Source organism: Xiphophorus maculatus, chromosome 15, assembly GCF_002775205.1.
Source record: "Xiphophorus maculatus strain JP 163 A chromosome 15, X_maculatus-5.0-male, whole genome shotgun sequence".
Classification (NCBI taxonomy): domain Eukaryota; kingdom Metazoa; phylum Chordata; class Actinopteri; order Cyprinodontiformes; family Poeciliidae; genus Xiphophorus; species Xiphophorus maculatus.
This window is the reverse complement of record NC_036457.1, coordinates 2,558,171-2,577,559: the sequence shown is the minus strand read 5'-3', so window position 1 is coordinate 2,577,559 and position 19,389 is coordinate 2,558,171. Positions and strand designations below refer to the sequence as shown.

The window sequence follows — 19,389 nt, the reverse complement described above, 5'->3', positions numbered from 1 at the left end:
ACCTTTAAATCTCCAAGAAGTTTATGAACCATACACCAATACAATTTTACCACGATTGAAGAATTTAAGATTAAAGGTGACTTAAATTTAGCAGCAAGAATACTCAAGTAATAAAAATAATTTCCCTTTTGCTGAAACTGAAAGAGTCTCAGTGGAGACCTTGGGAGACGGATTGGCTTTCATACCCCAGTCAGATCAGATCTTCTTTTCCTCCCAGTGGATGGATGGCTCTTCAGTTGCCAAGTTCTTTGCCTTTTTCTTTGGAGATTGAGCCACAGCTGATGAGAAATGCCCAGTCAGGACTGACAGTCTTTTGAGCTTAGGCGTTGGATCCTTTTTGCAATGGCCCCGGTTCCTTTGCTCCCTTTGACGTCTGGAGGAAACAGCCACACTTCCCCCTTCTTCACTTCTTTTTATAGTTTTTTAATAGACAGATATGTTTCATTGGTTGGCAGACTCCCTTTGTGGGGTGGATTTAGGTAGATTATCTCAAATCCCCCGTTGCTTAAGAGAAATGATGTCATTCGGTTTGCATTCTTGTTCAAGAACCTTCACTTTTCCAACCCAAAACCTCTAACTAGTTCCCTTTTCTCAGCCGTATTCTTATCTATACTCTGTTGAAACACTTGATGTCTCAATGACATATGATTACTTCATAATTTTGTTCCATTGGTGATCTGACACTAACACAGTTTATAAGTTCATATTCTCTTCAAGATTACCGTTGAAAATCCCAAGTCATGTAACCATAACTTTTTCCATTTGGTCATTTGCGTCTTCGATTTAACAACGAAGGAATCACATTACTTTAGTTTTAATCATCTAAGCAGCAATACTATGAGAACTGCATGTAGCATTAGCCTCTCACCAATGACCACTGGATCCCGGGATCCCACATGGATAAGCTGGTACAGACGATGGATGGATGAAGCATATGGAGAGGCTCTGAATACAAGTTTTTAGCCAACAGTAGAAGGTTGTTTCGAAATGGTTAGGTTTTAAAAAATCTAAGGTATAAAAATGCTGAAACTGACTTTCAGCCTTTTACAATTTGATCATTGAACACAGATTTCATCAGGTCCTCAAAATGCATTTTTGGCCTTCTCAGAACTTGAGGACACGTCACGTAATCTTCATCATCTATTTGACTCAGGAGGAATGGACCAAGGATGCATCTAAAAGTAGCATAACAATGGCTCTCCAGGACAGTTACTGAAGGTGTAGCATTACAAAATGTAGAAGAACATATTATGCACATTTACGGCAGCATATTAGAGCAATTGTAAATAGAAATAGATAATAAAATTTCTGCCAACAAACTCATAAGTTTTTTTTAGTAATCTCATAAATTTTCTAACAGAATAAGGAAATTTCTGAGCTCTAAAAGTCAACAATTTGCGGGGAAAAGCAAATAAATTTTTTAGAAAACATTTGGAAAGTTGAGTTTAAAAGTCAAAGCTTAAAAGCTTGAAATTGTGAGATTTTCTAGAAAAAAAACTTTGAAATTTCTGAGTTTCAGAATCAGAAAAATCTTGACTAAAAACTCAGGAAATGTTCAAATGTCAAACATTTTCACCTTTTGAAACTTTCATGTTTTCTTTTTCAGAAAATGCCTGAGATTAATCTAAATATTTCTGAGTTTTTTGGCAGAAATTTACTTTTTTTCTATCCGTAATAGTATTTATACACTGCCATAACATTTGATATAATTGCTTAGAGCTAAGAAATTCTCCAACAGGAAGAAATGCACCTAGTGATCTCACACATGCTAAAAGCTTCAACAATAGAAGGAAAATAAATTCAAATAAATGTTTTTAAGTAAATAATGATTATTTTGAATGTTCATGCCTGTATATTGAGATATTTGGGTTGGAAGAGTATTTCCACATTTTTGGGGAATTTTTCAGTTCTTGTTTTGATGAAGGTATTTTTTCTAAACAGTGAAGAATGTCCACTATTGGATTATCCTGGGGCCTTTTGCTGAAGCATTGAATCTTTAATGTCTTTCATGGTATTATGCTTCTAGTGATTTTATGTTGCCTAAACTGAGTTAGATAATGAATTAACTGTCTGGAATCAGGAAGTCAGTCTGATAATGTAAAAGCACAAAGAAGCACAAATATCCTGGGGATTTTTACACGTTCAAACCTTCTGCGGTTGTTTGATGACATGCAAGCAGAGCTTTAGCAGCAGAATATTTGGTTTCATCTGATCATTTTTAAGGGTCCTTCTTGACATTTTATCAGTTGCTGCCTGTTTTAGCTTTTTTACTGTTTTACTATGTTTGCCTCCTGAGAAGCTTCTGTGCAAACAGAATAATCTGCAGATCTGTACCACAAGAAGCCAATGCTCTGCCAATCTCCTCTTGCTTCACAGGCAAGACTTATGAAATGATAGGTAAAAAAGTGTTGCAATAGTGTCAAGGTCGTCTGCATGCATGTTTTTGTGGATGTACTGTGGTCGGTCTGAGTTGGTTTGTACCAGAGGTTTGCAGCTCCAGTTCCACTGTCCTGAGACTTTTGGATGCAATCCTGCTTCAACATAAGTAGCAGACTTCTGGTTTACACAAACATATTTCAAATGTTGTATCATAGATTATAAAGATAGCTTTTAACACTCTCCCCAATGAAATGAATATTTTTAATCTAACATATCTGGATTTTCTTTTTTCACTTCCTGACTCCAAAGACATTGCATGATTTGCTGGAAGTATCTCAATATTACTAAGAAGGAACAACTCAGTCCATCTGCTGCTCACTCATAGTCTGTTTGATAAACCACATAGTGCAATAATAAGGTTCTATTGCAACACTGACGTCTGCAGTTGTACCAAAACACTGGCATAATGCAGCACTGAGGGAATAGTCAGGCTTGAATTCAATCTAAAGAACTGTGAACACAAGAACTTCTGGAGAGAAAACAAAAGTAAAATCTGGAACAACATGAAACCCAGTCATGGTTGGAGGAACAACACCTGGACAAAAACAACACAAACTGTAAATGACCTTTTAACACGTTTATATTCCGAACATCCAGATCAACAGGTGACGACTGTTAGACACCTGGCGCCTCATGAGGTTTTCTCTCTATAGTACTTTTCAGCTGAGTGTGGCTGGATTTCTTCCTCCATCTGTGTAACTGGAAAACAACAATCAGGTCGTTACGCCTCAATGGTGACGGCTAACAGTTGAAGATTGTCTTTCCTGTAACAGCTAGAAAGTCATGGAGGATTTTGAAGGATGGGAAAAAAACAGAAATCAGAGTCTAAGGAGTCAGAAATTTTACTCGTGTTTTGAATTTGATTTTGTTCAGTTTCACTTTATGTAAACTGGACAACTGGGGTTAAACTCCCAGTTTGAGCCTAATGGGAACCAGTTGTTACTGAATAAATACCAACAGACCAGAAGGAGTTTGTTCTATTATTTACAATGTAAAGATTTCAGAACAAGTTCAAATAAAATTACGTAGAACCAGATTTTGAGCATTTCAACTGTTTAGTTTTACTTCCTTTATTTCTTTTTTCATTCATTTGTTTTTTCCTTCCTCCCTTCCTTTGCCTGTTCCTTCCTTTTTCCCTCCTTCCTTTTTCTGTCTTCCTTCTTTTGTACATTTTCCTTCCTATTCATTTGTTTCTCCTTTCACCTTTAAAGTTTCTTTAAAACTTGTTCTTTCTTTTTTTCCTTCTTTAAAACTTCATTCCTTTTTTACTTCTTTCTTACTTCCTTCCTCCCTTTGTTTATTTCCTTCAGTTCTTCCTTTGTTTTTATTGTCCTTAGTTTCTGTTTTCTTTCTTCCTTCTCTCCTTAGTCCTTCCTTATTTCCTTTCTCTTCCTCTTCTTTCTTCCTTCCTCCATCACATTTTCCTTCATTCATTCATTTTTCTTATTTTGTTCACTCCCCCTTTCCTTCCTTCACTTCATTTTTCCTTCCTACTTTACTCATTCCTTTCCTTTTCTGTTTTCTCCTTCAGTCTTTCCTTCTTCCTTCCTTTCTCCTTTTTGACTTGTTCTTGTTCTCATCCTCTTTCTTCATTCATTCCTCCGTTTCTTTGTTTTCCTTCCTCTTTCATTTCTTCCCTTTTATCACATTTTTTTTATTCCTTTCATTTTGAAACATTTCATTCCTTTTAATCTCATCAGTATCTGGAGAAGTGTTCATAAATCCCTTTGCATCCTTCCAAAACTCTGTGTTTCATAACCAAACTGTAAATATATATAAATATGTACTAAGTGGAAACTTTGACACAAAACACTCTCACATCAAGAGGTCAATTAGACGCTAATGAGATTTTATCTAATTTCTCTGATATTTTTCCCCTCAGATTCAGTAAATAATCTGAAATTGTTTTCTGCTCTAACTTCATCAGTTGGTTGAAACTGAGCCTTGCTGCCCTCCTCTGGCTCTCAGTTTCATCTCCGGTCCTGATAAATACGGATCACGGCTTGGAAAATAGATTAGAACATTTTTAAAGCACTAAAATGACATGAAATTCAGGAAATAGAAGATGCTAACTGGACTTCCTTAATGGATCCTTTATGGGCATCATGTTCCAGTTGATAATCTCATTGTTGAGGTTCTGTGTTTGTTTCTTTTTCCCATTAAGGCGCCTTTAAGCACCCTGTGAATAATTAATGAGGAAACAAAAGAACCAGCTGACCTCATGATGTTCTTCCTGGTTTTATCAAAACATTTTGGTCGTTTAATGACATTTAATAAACAGAACACAAAAACACAACATATGAGTTTCACTGAAACAAATTTCATCTAATATTCCCAATTACTTAATCTGATCATTTCTGTTTCTTGGATCCGTTTTTTAAATGATTTTTTTCCCCTCCCTCCCTTCCTCCCTTCCTTCCTTCCTTCCTTCCTTCCTTCCTTCCTTCCTTCCTTCCTTCCTTCCTTCCTTCCTTCCTTCCTTCCTTCCTCAGTTTAAATAAAAATAAATCAGAGTTCTACAGAAATGCTTTGTGTTGCCAAAGCTCCACCTGATCATTTCTGTTTCTTGGATCAGGTATTTTTAGTTTTGCTGTTGAGCCACTGACTGAGCAGCGGGGGGTCTTCTGGCCCCCACAGCAGTGAATCAAAGCAGTCTTCATCCTCCTCCTCTTCCTCTCCAGTTGTTTCCTCCAGTCGGCCTGAAGCCACCTGAGCCGTCAGCTTCTGCAGCTCCTGTATGACGACCAGGACGTCCAGTTTGACCAGGGAAGCCTTCAGTGTTGCCGGGTTAAACGGGAAAGTCCGAATGAAGCCTCCAGCTCTGATTGGTGGAACATGTTGACCAATCGGAGGCTTCGCTTCCTCAACATGGAACCTCCGACGTTTTCTGTGAAGCAACATTTGACATGAGTTGAGTTTGACTTTATTGAACATAGTGTAATAAACAAGTAAACAATGTTACATATGGAACTATATCTATATGTGGAGGAGTGAGGTTTTTGTAGGATCAATGATTTATTCTAACTCATTTATTGGATTGTTTTCCTGATTTAATGTGGCTGATATCTTTTACATTTTTTTGATTCATGATCAGTTTAACGCGCATAAATTTGACTCAAGTTAGAACAGTTTTCCTCCCATCCTTCCTTTTTTCTTTGTTCACTTCCTTTATTTTTCTTTCCTTCCTTCCTTTACGACTTGTTCTCTATGTAGGCTAATTCTCCTTTCCTTTGTTTATTCCCTTTTTGTCAGTCTTCCTTATTTCTGTCCTTTGATACTTCTTTCTTTCTTTCTTCCTTTAGAACTTATTTCTATTTTCCTTCTTCCCTTCTTTTCCTCCTTCCTTCCTACATTTGTTTACTCCCTTTCTTCCTTCTTTCCTTTAAAATCTAGCTTTCCTTTCTTCATTCACTTCTTGTCTTTCTTTCTTCTTTTCTTTGGTACTTGTTACTTATTCTGGGTAAATGCAACCAAAACAAATATGCTAGCCCAGCGCATCAGGAGAAATGGGTCACGCTACTTAGGCAGAGAGAAAAAGAAATCCTACAATGGCTCAAATTTTATGGCACTCCATTTTTGTGTACATTTTGTGAAGAAGGAAGTTGCGCTCTTGTTTTCTTCTGAGGTTTTCGTGTCTTTTGCTTCAGTGGTTCTTGATGCAGCGCCCCCACAGGCGAGGAAGGGAACAGGTTTTTCAATTAGGTTGGGTTTGATGCAGCGCAGTGTGAAAGCGAACTGCCAGACTACCTGGTGGGAAAACGCCCCAAAAGCAGCCAAAGTCCCAAAAAAACTTCCAACAATATTTTGAAATCCAGCGCAATAAATGTGCAGATTACGAGAAAGTCTGGCTATTTGTACTCAAAGTATGAAGTAGTAAGAAGAAAAACGTTTACCTGTATTTGTCTGGAAGCCTCCAGGAATCTGTAGATGGTCTGAATGTTGACCTTCTGCCCTGAGTGCCGAGTACCGAAGAGGAAACCTCGTTCTCCATTTCATCTTGTGTTTCAGCGTCGTCTCGGTTTGTAACCTGAGGAGTATATTTCATCTGGCCTGATGAAAAACCTGTTTTCACCACCTTCATCTTTGAGCCGAGTATCCAGTGTAAAGTCTCAACAGGTGGAATCTGTCTTTTTGTCTTTTCATGATGCATTTTTGAAGATTTTTTATTTTTCTGTTGAAAGTTGTGATCTTTCAGCTTGGGGAGTGAAGGAACAGGTGTTGAGATGTTAGCATTGAAGCTAGTTTGGACATTTCGTTGTGTCTGATAGGTTTTGCCTCTTAGACCATCAACAGCTGTGTAATCCATCAAATCGACCAGATCACTGATCAGCCCCTTCTTTACTGATAAGTCGGTTCGGCAGTCCAGAGCCAGTGACGGGTTGTGGTTGACCTCCAGAAGCCAGGGTCTGAACTTACTATCAATGAGGATGTCAAAGCCGAAAAGCTCCACGCAGTTCGGACAGTTCGGTACCGACCCAGTGATGGAGAGGAGCGTCAGCGTGACGATGTTGTTGATCCTCTGCCACAGAAACAGCTCATTAATGTTCTGGTTCTGGAGGAAATACCTGAACTTGCTCATAGTCCACTTACACCCCGAACCGACCTGTCCTTTCTGGGTTTTATAGAAGGGACCGAACTTATTGATGCTGGTGTTGGTGAGGTGAGCGAACACGTTAGACAGAGAGGACAGGTTGTATTTCTCTGTGGCGAAGCGCACCAGCGCCTCCTGGTGGATGTAAACAGTAAGTGGATGGAAGCTTTTCACACACACGTAAATCCTCAGGTCAAACTTGTACCCTGATATCAGCAGGGGGTTGCTGATATACCGCTGCACCACTACAGAGCAGTTGTAGACCAAGTCCTTCATGTCCCGGAAGAGGAAAATACCTCGACCCCTGGAGAGGTCAACGGGTTTACAAATCCAACAAACTGATTGTTCTCTGTTAGGAAGCAGCTTGTATTCAGCCAGGAAACTGGTGTATTCGTTGGGAAGGATGAAGGTTGTCGGACTGAAGTTGTAGAGAGCTGAACCAAATGTTGCCTTCATTCTCCTCAGGTTGCGAACCAGTGAGTCCTTTCAAAAGAAGTTAAGAGAGCATCATTTAGTTTTTCATCATTTCTGTTCTGTTTCATTATCATTTTATTCAAACAGACAGCAGCTTGTAAAAAGCCATTAGTAAAGCTAATAAATTTTATATTTGGGCATATTTCTGTTGAGATAAACACATTTTGGAAATAAAAACATGTTTTTATTTCACTTTCAATTAAACTCATAATAAAATTCTTAAAGGTGACCCATTATGCTTCCTTGAACAGATTAGGCCTGTGGGTTAAACAAAACATGTTCATTACCATTTTAGTCTGCCCAGTTCTGCCTATTTTGAGTTATTTTAGGGTCTCTGTCACTTTAAATCCAAATAAGAAACAGATGCACAATTATACAACCGTACATCTTTGCAAAGCAGAAGTGGAGCCTCCTGCACATTCAACAAGAATCCAGCAAGTGGTTTCTGGATGTTCAGTCAACAACAAAACTCTTGTCTTTCCCCTTTTTGAATTAATAAATCTGTTGTACAGAAGCAGAAGTTGTACTGTGACTGTTTACACCAACAGGTGAATTAGTGGAAATGTGGAAATGTAATCTATGCAAGATAACAGTAATTGTATATCAAAGCATCACCTTTCGCGTGATGCCAGCAGTTTTGGGATGGTGATTGAGGCGTTGCCATGGCAGCAGGCTGTGATATTCTGAGCTGTGAAACTCTGACCCCCTCCAGTAGAGGTTCCAGTCTCTGTCCTCGCGTTTCCGTTTGTCATATTCTTTCCATCCTCGTTCCAGGAGCACTTCCCTCACCTACGACAGCATGTTAGGGCCATCGGAGATACAACAAAAGGAATGAATTTCCACTAAAACCCAATAAATTTTCTGAATAATCTCAATCTTTCAAATTTTCTGGTAAAAACAAGGACATTTCTGAGCTCCAAAACTGAATATTTGCAAGAAAAAAACAAAACATTTTTAGACTAATCTCAGAAATGTATTAGAATAGATATAGAAATTTCTGAGTTTGAAAAGTCCTAAATTTCTGAATTATTTCTAGAAAAAAGTCAGAATTTTCTTAGTTGAAGAAGGAAAAAGTTCTCAACTTTTAAAACTAAACTTTTCCAGAAGTCAAAAATCTTTGACTTTTCAAACTCAGAAATTTCAAAAGTTTTCTAAACAATTTCTGAGATTTCAAAGGTTTTCATTTTTTTCTAGCAAATTTTCAAACTCAGGATATGTTTTTCTTTCTTTTTGGAAGATTTCTGAGATTAATCTCAGAATTCTTGAAATTTTTCTTGCAGATTTTCTACTTTTCAAACTTGGAAATTTCATCGTTGTTTTCTCGAAACTTTCTGAGATAAATCCCAGAATTTCTGAAATTTTTCTCAGAGATTTTCTCATACATTTGTTTTCTATCTGCAGTGGCCTTAATAAGCCGTCATACTCACCAGTTGTGGACCGCGGTCATGCAGTCTGAACACCAGCGACGCAGCCATGCAGCTTCAGGAAGTGCAGCAAGGAGCAGCTAAGTTCAGAACACTAGACACTCTCCTGTATTAAACATGTTTTTTTTAGTGCGTGATTGTTCAGATATACATATTTAAGCCCATAATTTTAAAAAGTGTAAGCTAAAGATGTTCCTTCTCTGGTTTGAGATCAAGAACTTGTTGGAATTTTAATATTTGGTAGTTATTAACAAGTAGTCGGGTTAAAAATAAACAACGCAGACGTTCCTCTGGGCACCATTTTAAAGCTCTCAGAAATGTTAAGCTGCATTCAGCATCTACAAACATGCAGTTAACATTTAACCCGGCCTGGCTGCTTGTTCTTGTGTGAGCTGAAACGTTCCGGTTGTAAATCTGAGACGGCCAAACAAACCCGACACTTTGTTGACCCATCAGCACCGAGAGAAGGGTGAGAGTGCATCAATTATCCATTAGCTGAAAATATTTATTGCAATTCAAACTGATGTTCACAAACACAGTGATAATCAGCCCAGGCATCATTTATGCTAAATGTGAATCTCAGATTTGATGTTACTCTTGTTTGTTACATAACATTTTTTTAAATAGGCCAAAAAGTTTACATTTTCCCTTCATTTCCAAAGCAAAAACAGATAATTTTATCTTACCTTTGTATAAAGTACTCAGAATAAAAGTAGTTTTGTCCTTTTATGTCGAGGTCTTGTCTTTCAGCGAGTTGTTGACAAGCTGTCAGTTCTTTGAGCTCCACCTACTCACAAAATGCGGCATCAATTGTCTGAACCATGTCAGAGTCATCAGTTCCTGAGAACCGGCTCTGATGACAAAACCTGGAAGGTCTTTAATAACGGAAAGCTGAAGCAAAAAGCTCTGAAATATGTAGAGATATAAACATGCTTGCTCTGTCTTGGGTTTTATGTTACGAATGTTTCAGTTGAATTTTAATATAAAACAAATGTAACCTGAATAAACAAAACAAGCCTTTTTAAGAGGCTAATAAAAAAAGGAAGAAAATAACTATATAAATCAGACAGGAACCTAAGTGACATGATTAGTTATTCATTCATTCACTTGTCAAAACTAAAGAAATTGCCTCTGTTTTGATGTATTGCATTGTCTACTTTCTTAGTAATCTCTCATCTTTTTAGTACGTTGGGCTTTAAGTCTATTCTCATTATTTTAGTAATTTAACCGTCAAAGTAACTCTTTGAAAGTTCCCAACCGTTTTTATGTTTTCTCTATTTTACAATGATTACTCACTGTGGTTTATTGGAGTCCCAGACCATTAGGAACTGTCAGTGGTAATGGCATTGTTCCCTTCTGTTCTTGATGTTTTTTAGATTATGCCATGCTTAGTTGTTTTTATATATGTATCTTTTAGCCTGTTTTGTGTCAGATGTTTTATTTACTCATTTTCTTGGTTCTACAGGTTTTCTAGTCATCATGCCTGGGAGTGACTCGTGGAACTGAACCCAGCTTTTTAGAAATTGTGGTTAATCACAGGTAACAGTTGAGGTAATCCATGATGAAAATAAATCTAATCTTTATTTAGATCAGATAAAGATTCTCTGACATTTCTCTATGAATTACTAGAAACGGTTGCTGTTAACCAGCTCATGTCTCAGTTGAAGATCTTTAACCTTTAGTCTGGCTTAGTAAAAGCTAACAATGATCTCTGAAGTGTTAATGTTCTATGATAGCCCTACTTTATCTCCTTGAAAGCACATCTTTGATAAACTGGCACCTTTGGGTCTGATTGGACTTGTTCTTTTGTCTAATATGTCATTCTTGATCAGGATAGACAAATTCTCTTTAGGCTATTGGGTACATTAGTGGCTAGGAGTTTATCCTGCAGTTGGTGGCTTACAGGTTCAAACTCCTGCTCCATCCAAGTTCTGTTCTTGGACAAGCTTCTTGGCCTCTTCATCCTCCTTGCCTGCTAGAGTTGGTCCCATTGCGCCTTTTTATGGCAGTCTCCTTTCAGAGTGCCTGAGGCTTACCACCATCAGTATTTGTATAGATCAATGACTGAAAGTATTTACACTTTGTGTAAAGGGCTTTTGAGTGCTCTGAACTTGATAAGCACAATACAAGTAAAGACCCTTGGCAGACCACAAGTTTTCTTTAACCTGTGAGGTTCCACAAAGGTCACTTCTGGACCCAAGTTGACAATCAAAAGCCTGGTCATTTAGATGCCTGTAGGTGAGTAAAAATCAGCATCTCAATGTTCTTCTTAGGCCTTCTAATGAGCCATTATTTGATCCAGGTGCATTAAACCACCTGGAGAGAACTAAAACATGCATGGTGCCAGCCCTCGAGGACCGACTTTGGGCACCACTGGACTAGGGTGATAAAGTGTGTACAAGATTTGGTAAGAAGTCCTACCACTTTCTGAATTTCTTGCAATTAATATTAGTTCAGAAATGTTTAAAGAAATGGGGATGAAAAGGTCAAAGCTCAATGAGGAGTAGAGCTCTCATTGTGAGACGGCACGTAGTCTGAACCTGCTACAACAGAATATTTGAAGTCAAAATTCATCTTTAGGCAGTTATAGAAATTAGAACCTCTGCCAGGTTTAGAAATTGGTACCAATTAAAAAAAGTTATAATTTTAGTCATTAACAATAGCACAGTATCCTTGAGACTCAACGCTTCCTTCTAAAGTATGATTTGAAGTTTGATGATACAGTTAATGTACAAAGGTGGTATCTCCTAGAAAACTAAGGTGAAGCAGAAGTTCTTTGATCTTTACCTACTAACAAGCAGCCAACCCACAGCAACATCAACCAATGAGCCATTCTCCATATATGAAAAGGAAGATGCCTTATTTTTCTAGGCCACATGCTGTTCTTAAATAAGCTCAGTTGGTATCAATCAACTCAAGTTGGGATCACTTCCACTAATTAAGTTGTGTCTAAACTCAAACGCCACGGGTCGTAAGTTATTTCTACTTTGAGGCACAGTAATGAATAATATGTCTTAAGGGAGCAGCAATTTTATAAAGCCTAAAAAAGTTAGTCATTTGAGCTTCAGTATGTTTTACCATTTTTATTTGGGGTTTTATATATCAGGTGAAATAATTTACTGATACTTATAGGGCTGTTTAATGCGATCGTTACCAGGTACTAATTTAAAAACCTAACATGAGGCAATAATATAGAAATACAGAAAGAAATTCAAGGCTGTTTAGAAAGTCTTGCTCTGCCATTTGGCACAGCGTGTTTCTATAAGATGGCCGCTAGATGGCGGTAGAGAACTCAAACCGTCCTGGAATTCCCTTTCTGTGGCCGTTCATTCAGAAACACCAACCTCTAAAAAATGTGCCTTCATGCTGTTAAGAGTGCGTTTTAAAGGGTCCGAGTGAAATAACGCAGTAGGAGTCCTTCCATGAATGTACATTATTAAATGAGTTTCATTCATGCTGCATTCAGAAACTACAGAAAACAGCAAATACTGGCTAAACTTTAGTTTTTTTTGCCATAATTTAATGTCAAATTATTTTATAGTTATGCTCTGATTTCCAGCATGTCTTCTGCCAAGATTCCTGAATACTACAGAATCCTATTTAGCTTTCAAGAGTCATTGTTATGGAAACAAATGCATTTTTTGCTTCATACGGTAGGTCTCTGTTACTGTCTCAGTTAGCCATAGTACACTTTAAGCAACTCAACCAAGTTATATCTCTTCTTTTAAATTGTCACTGTTGTTCATGCCTGTTTGCAATATTAATTCCAGTATAAAAAGGCAAGAATAAAATCACAATTAAAATGTTACTGAAAAGAAAATAGATCCAATATCTATTTCCATTCTATCTACTATCATATCTCTTTTTGAACTTAACTCTTATTTAAAACGCACATAATGTAGACGTGGGTTTGAATATAGAGAAAATGTTTCTCCTTTGAATTTTAATTATTTGTTTTTATTTACAAACCTTAATCTAAATATTACTTGTAGTTATAATGATACTTGCTGTTTTCAGTTGTGATTTTTTTTTAAATTTCTTATCGACAAGTGGTCTCATTAATTGTTTACATTATAGATTTTACTGTCCATCAAGCTAGTTGTAATCAATTTGTAACATGTTCTCTCCATGAGAGATGTTAGCCAATTACCAACACAAGAGGACTAACTGATCTATAAATGGTATTTTAATTCCAAAATTACTCAACACACCATCGGAAATGGATTTGGTGACATTTGTGCTTTTAGTGGTTTGAACATTAGTTTTCCTACTGGCCGCGAACGCCTCTACAGTCAGCACCCTCCGAGTCATGTGACGTCCTGTCATGTGATTCAGTCACTTCCTACTGATTCGGTTCAGAGCCGATACTCTGCTGTATCATGTCGTCTTAATTCGGCTCCACGTTCGGGGTCCAGCTGAATAGAAACATGTTTTTCCAGGATAAACCGACCCAACGCCGGCCTCTGAGGCTGGTTCTGTGGCTGTGCATCGGTTTGGGATGTTTTTTGGTTCGGTCCGGAGCAGAAAAGGTCCGCAGCAGCTTGTGGTACCAGGACCTCTGCAGGTAACAAGCACACCTCCTCCAGAAACGGACCGGCGTTACAACGCATTAAACGGCCTTATTTCCTAGTTAAACCCCTCGGCTAACCATTTAAACCGGGTTATCTCGGCGTTAGCTGACGCTAAGTCGCTTCCCCCGGACTCGTTCAAATGCTAGCATCGCAGCACCTTTGACATTTATCTCCAGCGAAAAGCAGCTCTTTGTTTTCGAAACAGAACCAACTTTTAGCTTCGGCGGTACCGCTTTCAGTCGGTTAAACTGGACACCAGCGGTTGAGATGGCAGCGACGGTTGACGCAGAAGCTCTGCTGGTGGGAGCTGAAGGGACCAGACTGGCCACATTTTCCGAGCACATTTTAAAGTGCTATTGATCAATAGTTCCTGGGTATTACATTTACTTTTGCCATATTTTGTCCATAAATATATATAAATCTAAAAAAAATCTACTTTAATAGACATTTAATACAGAAAATATAAATAGAAAATCAATAAAAGTTAAACTTCTGACTCTGTTATTGCGTATTTGTTGATGACATCACAAGAGGCGCTGATCATCCTGCGTTAATTGACATGATGGCGGACAAACTGCACAGTAGCGCTGCTGCCTTGCAGCAAGAAGGTCCTGCAAAGTACATCTTTGATGCGATGCATGCCAGGAAAATATTTGGAAAGTTTGATGTACTTTAATGGCTGCATCACAATATTCAAAAATAATATTGCAATAAATGTTTTTTATGTGCGTCACTTTGTTTGCTGAAGAAGCAAACATGAAGCTGAGATGTGTAAAATTTTAAAAATTGTTTGTCTTCAGGCATAAATGAAACCGCTGTATGCTTTGCTAACATTGTGGTATTGTTTTAGAGATGTTTTTTAGATGTTGTTTAGAGATTGTAAAATATTTAACATAAAATTACTAAAAAGTCCATTTTGAAAATGATTACAAAAGTACTTTGAAGGGAAATGTGGGACGTTTTTAGGCTTTTGCGTTGTGTTTTTATTGCAGTCAGCATAAAAGATGCAAAACATCTGAGACTAAATATTTGCTTTTCTGCACTGGAGCTCTGTCAGTGCAGCTGTTGTCTAAATATTGACTCAGTAATAAGACAGGAATGATAACCAGTAACCTGAATGCTCATACTGGCTGCTGTTTGTTTCCTGGTTTTGTCACTTCACTAAAGAAAAATAATTAACCTCAATCCGGTTTTAATTGCAGAACATTTTATTGAAGATGTTGGATGTTTTGCCCATTTTCTTCCCATTTTTATTAACTAAATATTGATTTCAATTCTTTCCTAATTAATTCTGTCTTATCTGCCTTTCAGCTATAAATGGGAGGCTGTAGACCTGGACAACAAAGTGAAATACACCATAAAGCTTTGTGAGTCTTCGCCACCGACCAGCTGTGGCTCCAGCACTGCAGTTTGCGCCCAAAGCCTCAGCGGTGATGTCAAGTACTCGGTCGGTGAGTACAGTCCAGTAAGGAGGAAGAAAGCGCTTTGGTTTTGTTTGGTGGCATATCGGACTGAACTACGTGGAAAAGTCTCTGCATTTGGTTGAATGTTGCAGGTCGGAGCTTAATTTGGGTCATAGTGCCGTCAGATATACTTTTAGCCATGTTCGTATGGAGAGTGAAGCATGCCAAATTACAAGAAATAATTGACGTATGAAATAACTATTTAAATGTCATTAATTTAAAAAAATAAATACAGAATTAAATATAGAATTAATTATATGTGCCTCAATTAAATTTATTCATTTAATTTTAAAAACTAGACATAACTATTTTATTATTAAATAATTTATGTCATATTCTTGTCCTAAAGCACACAATGAGTTAATTTAAACTAAGGCTGCAACCAGAGATTATTTAAGTAATTTTTTTTTTCTGTTTTGGTTTAATCCTTGCGCTGAATATGTCGTTTTTTCAGCAAAAGGTTTTTTTGAATCTGTATTCTTCAGTTGATGATTAATTGGTTATTATTTTAAGAATAATTACAATTAATCGTTTCAGCTCTAATTTAAACCGTCAGCTTTGCCCAACAAAACTCAGTGGGTGGGATTAGGATTAGATAAATTGTGAAGGGCTGACCGGTCCGCGCGACTAAAAAGGTTGGGGACCGCTGATATAGACAGATTACGACAATTAAAACTCAAAATCGAAATATCAAAGCATCATTCTGTAAAACAGAATGGAAATTTCTTTAAAACTTTTCTGTATTTTCATCTAAACTGAAACAGTTTTAAGTGTTTTAGGAGTTCCTGAGGGTTTTTATTTAATGTGACTGAAACTTATCAGACATCAATAGATTAATGAAAACATGCAGAAATATAAGAAGATCTTCTTGTTTTTGTTTTATCCAAAATATTATGGTTGATACAACATAGATTTAGAGTCGCATCAAGGAAAGAAAAAATAGACTATAATAATATCACAAGAAGAAAATCGTACAACAAATTAATGTTACGAGAATAAAGTTGTTATATTACAACATCATTCTCAAAATATTAAAATGTTATTATTGTAATATGATCTATGGATTATTGACCACAACCTGTTTCACATGTTTAAATTTAAAATTGAATTTAAACATGTGAAAATGGCTGAACGCCATAGTTTTTATGATGATATTTTATACCCAGATGCTTTGTTTGTACCAGAAACATCCTCCTTTAGAAAAACTATTTTCTTTTGCTGTCCCAGAAATGCAGAAATCTTTACTTTTTACACACAAGAACCATGAAATGAGAGTTTTGTTAGAATAATTTTTGCATAAGAACCTTGCAGCAATCCTCCTTAATGTTGAGAGTAAAGCATTGATCAGTGTTTTCTCATGCTGTGTGTTCCTCACTGAGTGTGAGGTGAAATTTATGTTTTTATGTTTTTCATGCCGCCTGACAGCGCGCTCAGTCTTACTGTCGACAACAGGAGGTTTTATTGCTGACTGAACTATTGATCTGATGCTGTATGGATCAGTTTGTTGGTGCTTCATCGGAGATCTGATCTCTGTGCTGAACAGGCAGAGTCCCTCCTCCTCTTCCTCCTCTTCCTCCTCTTCCTTCTGTTTGTCAGCAGCATCCTCATCTCCTTCACTGCAAAAACACAAAATCTTACCAAGTATTTTTGGTCTAGTTTCTTCTGAAAATGTCTTATTGTAATTGAAATAATCCAAAACTAACTTTCTAGTAACCTTTTAGCAACATATAAGAGCTTGTTTTCAGTAAATAATTCCTTAATATTGATGAAAAAGACTCAGTTCCTCTAGCTGATTATTTTACTTACAAAAAGATATTGTTCCCTTGTTATCGGCAAATTAATCTGCTGGTGGAACTGGTGCGTTTTCAGGAATTATTGACTTAAAACAAGCTTTTTTTTCTCTGCTTCCTTCCTGAAGGAGGATGTTGCACCACTACTGTTGCATGAATGAACCCATTTTGAAAAATGTATTCAGTTTTAGCTCTGAACTACATTTTGGTTTCACTCTGAGTAAGAATACAACCCTGGAGGGCCTCCAACTACAATTTTAGTTTATTAGGCATTTACTGGTTCACATTGGGCCAGTTAGGTTTGCATAACTTAATCCAAATCTATTTATTTTTTATTCTTGAACTGCAGCACTAATGGTGACAGCATGTTGGAGCATCGCTGCTACGTTTATTCTCATTTGTTCCTTTTCTAAACGATTACTTTTTTTTTTTTGGTTGAGGTGTTTTATGTTTGGATAATTATTCCCTCTGGCTGTGCAGCTGGAAGGATTTTTGCTCCTACTTTTTTTTTTTTTTACTTTCAGACAGTTGTTATAATGTGTAACCATAGCAACAAGGTTTTGCAACTGAGAGCAGCTAATTAGCATCTCTAAAGCTCCAATAATACCTGAACTGCGACCTCAAATCACAGAGGAGTTGGAAAGGAGGCTTCATGGATGCAGATGCATAATAAGTAAAAATCCTTTCTCCTATTCTGCTGTCTCTTCACTTCATTTTCTAACCATTCAGGCAGATTTAAAGAGGAGCGGCAAAAGCAAAGGACCTGGAAGAGCAGCTTGCTAACAATTGATTGTGTCATCCAGAGTGCGTTTCTGGATGACACACACTCTGTTATTGAGCTGTTAGCATGTCATAACAGTCATGAGACTGTCATACACCTACAGTCTTCAGTCAGAAGCCTCTCCAGATGCAGTTGCAACACTGACAGCTACTCCATCCACGTCTGAGTTGCAATAAGCAATTAATTAATTAGTTGCATGATAAATTAAAATGAGTTTAATTTCCATTCTGATGATTAATAATTTTTGAAGGGAAGTTTTGTTTAATCTTTTTGTTTTCAGTTCTTTGTGGTTTTTGTTTAATTTTTATTTATTGTTTTTGGTTGTTGAGTTTTATTTGTTATATTTAAAATATCTTCAAGTGGCAGTGTGGAGTGTTCTTCACAAAATTAAAGTTGATTGCTCTTGTATTAGTTGATTGCTCTTGTATTATTATGCTATTTTCTTTATATTTGAAAATGCTACTAAAACAATTTGATCATTTATCGCAATAATTTCTGGGACAATTTATCGTCCTGCAAATGTATCGTGTCAGGCTAAGCTAGTTATGACTGCATTTAATTTTAGGATAAATAAAGTAATTTTGAATTAAATTTAATCTCTCTGATATATGAAATCATTCAGTGTTTCTTTTGCTGATTTTAAAATATGTCTGAGCTAAAAAAGAAAACTGCAGCTAATGTTTCACAGGACACTTCCTTTATTCTTCTGCTGACCTCTTTGGCTGCCAGACTGAGTTATTTCAGGCTAAAACAACAGCTTGTCCTGCAGCCGGAGGTCACAAAAGTCCCCTTGTTGAATATCTGATATCAGAGTCGCTCTGTAACAAGGAGCCGTGTAGCTTTAAAGACAACACATGGTTTCACTTGCTTTAAAATCAAGTGAAAACTTGTGCAGTTGTTGGTTTTTATTATAGCTTTATTTTAGTGCATTGAGGAAGTGCTCTTATGTAAAGAGGAAGAATGAGTAAGTGGTGACCAAGCAGCAGAGAGGTCAGATGATTTGGAGTTAAACAACTGTGACTGACTTCTCACATGACCCCTGAACGCATCAGCAGCTCACACAGACACAGAGCTGCTAGCTTGAGGCTTTATCTGCTCAGCAGTTTTACTACGATAAGGCGCTAAATTATCCGACTCATTGTATTCCAAAGGCTAAATTAGAGAAGTTAAACTAACAGTGAGTTCAAGGAATCACGTGAGTTTTCTCAGAACTCGGGGAAATAAAATCCAGACAGAGACTTTAGGCTACATGTTTTATACCCTCAGGTCGAAACATGTCAGATAGTTTCTGTAAAATCTGATGCAACCTTTTCTGTAGCTGTGCTTTAAAAAAAGAAAACATTCCAAAAACAAACAGACTGAATAGGAAATGATTTAATTTCTCCCAGCTTCTTTCTGTTTACCTTCTAATCACTTTTGCGTCGTGTTTCTTCTGCATTAGATGTGATCTTGTTGCAAAGGATGCAGTTTTTGGTGATTTTTTTTAATTCAATCTTTCTTACAAAATAATTCTGTTTGCATTCAAATATTAAACAAATTTACTTCATCACAATAATTATTCAGTGTTCACTTTTTATTTTTGTTTTTTTTTTTATCATGTAAAGCGCTTTGATCTTTATAAGGTTGCTGAAATGTTCTAATCTATACCAATACATTTGATTGAATTTAGGTCCAGAATGTAACAGAAGAACATTAGCAAAGTTAGATATTAACAATGTTAAAATATGAAATGTTTTACGATATATTAAAATAAAGCAATAAAGGTCCAGTTTTTCTTATTGAACTGATACTAGTACATAAAAATGCCTGAAATTGTTACATATTAATGATGATCTACGGTGCGTTGCTAATACAGG

The 19,389-nt window shown here is 36.9% G+C and overlaps 2 protein-coding genes across 2 annotated transcripts in view; one reads left to right on the top strand and one right to left on the bottom strand.

Annotated features, from left to right (window-relative positions):
• Positions 1-4,932: 4,932 nt before the first annotated feature.
• ttll2 (tubulin tyrosine ligase like 2) lies at positions 4,933-9,688 on the bottom strand. The gene is made up of 5 exons (XM_023348099.1): positions 9,615-9,688; positions 8,932-9,034; positions 8,120-8,293; positions 6,333-7,513; positions 4,933-5,326 (listed from the first exon to the last, which is right to left on the bottom strand). Exons 2-5 carry the CDS (start codon positions 8,977-8,979, stop codon positions 5,011-5,013), a joined length of 1,719 nt encoding a protein of 572 aa, XP_023203867.1. The 5' UTR covers positions 8,980-9,034; positions 9,615-9,688; the 3' UTR covers positions 4,933-5,010.
• A 3,580-nt stretch (positions 9,689-13,268) lies between these two features.
• The window catches only part of igf2r (insulin like growth factor 2 receptor), a 52,717-nt gene continuing 46,596 nt past the window's right edge, over positions 13,269-19,389 (top strand). The window contains exons 1-2 of the mRNA XM_014471545.2: positions 13,269-13,492; positions 14,811-14,950. Of these exons, the coding sequence (XP_014327031.1) occupies positions 13,356-13,492; positions 14,811-14,950 (277 nt within the window). The 5' untranslated portion in view covers positions 13,269-13,355. The remainder of the gene's footprint in view (positions 13,493-14,810; positions 14,951-19,389) is intronic.

Coding starts and splice junctions, on each gene's coding strand:
- ttll2 (XM_023348099.1), bottom strand. CDS start 8,979: ATGGCTGCGTCGCTGGTGTTCAGACTGCATGACCGCGGTCCACAACTG. Junction 7,514..8,119: donor CTGCTGGCATCACGCGAAAG/GTGATGCTTTGA, acceptor TTCTTTTGAAAG/GACTCACTGGTTCGCAACCT. Junction 5,327..6,332: donor AGGCTTCCAGACAAATACAG/GTAAACGTTTTT, acceptor GTTGCTTCACAG/AAAACGTCGGAGGTTCCATG.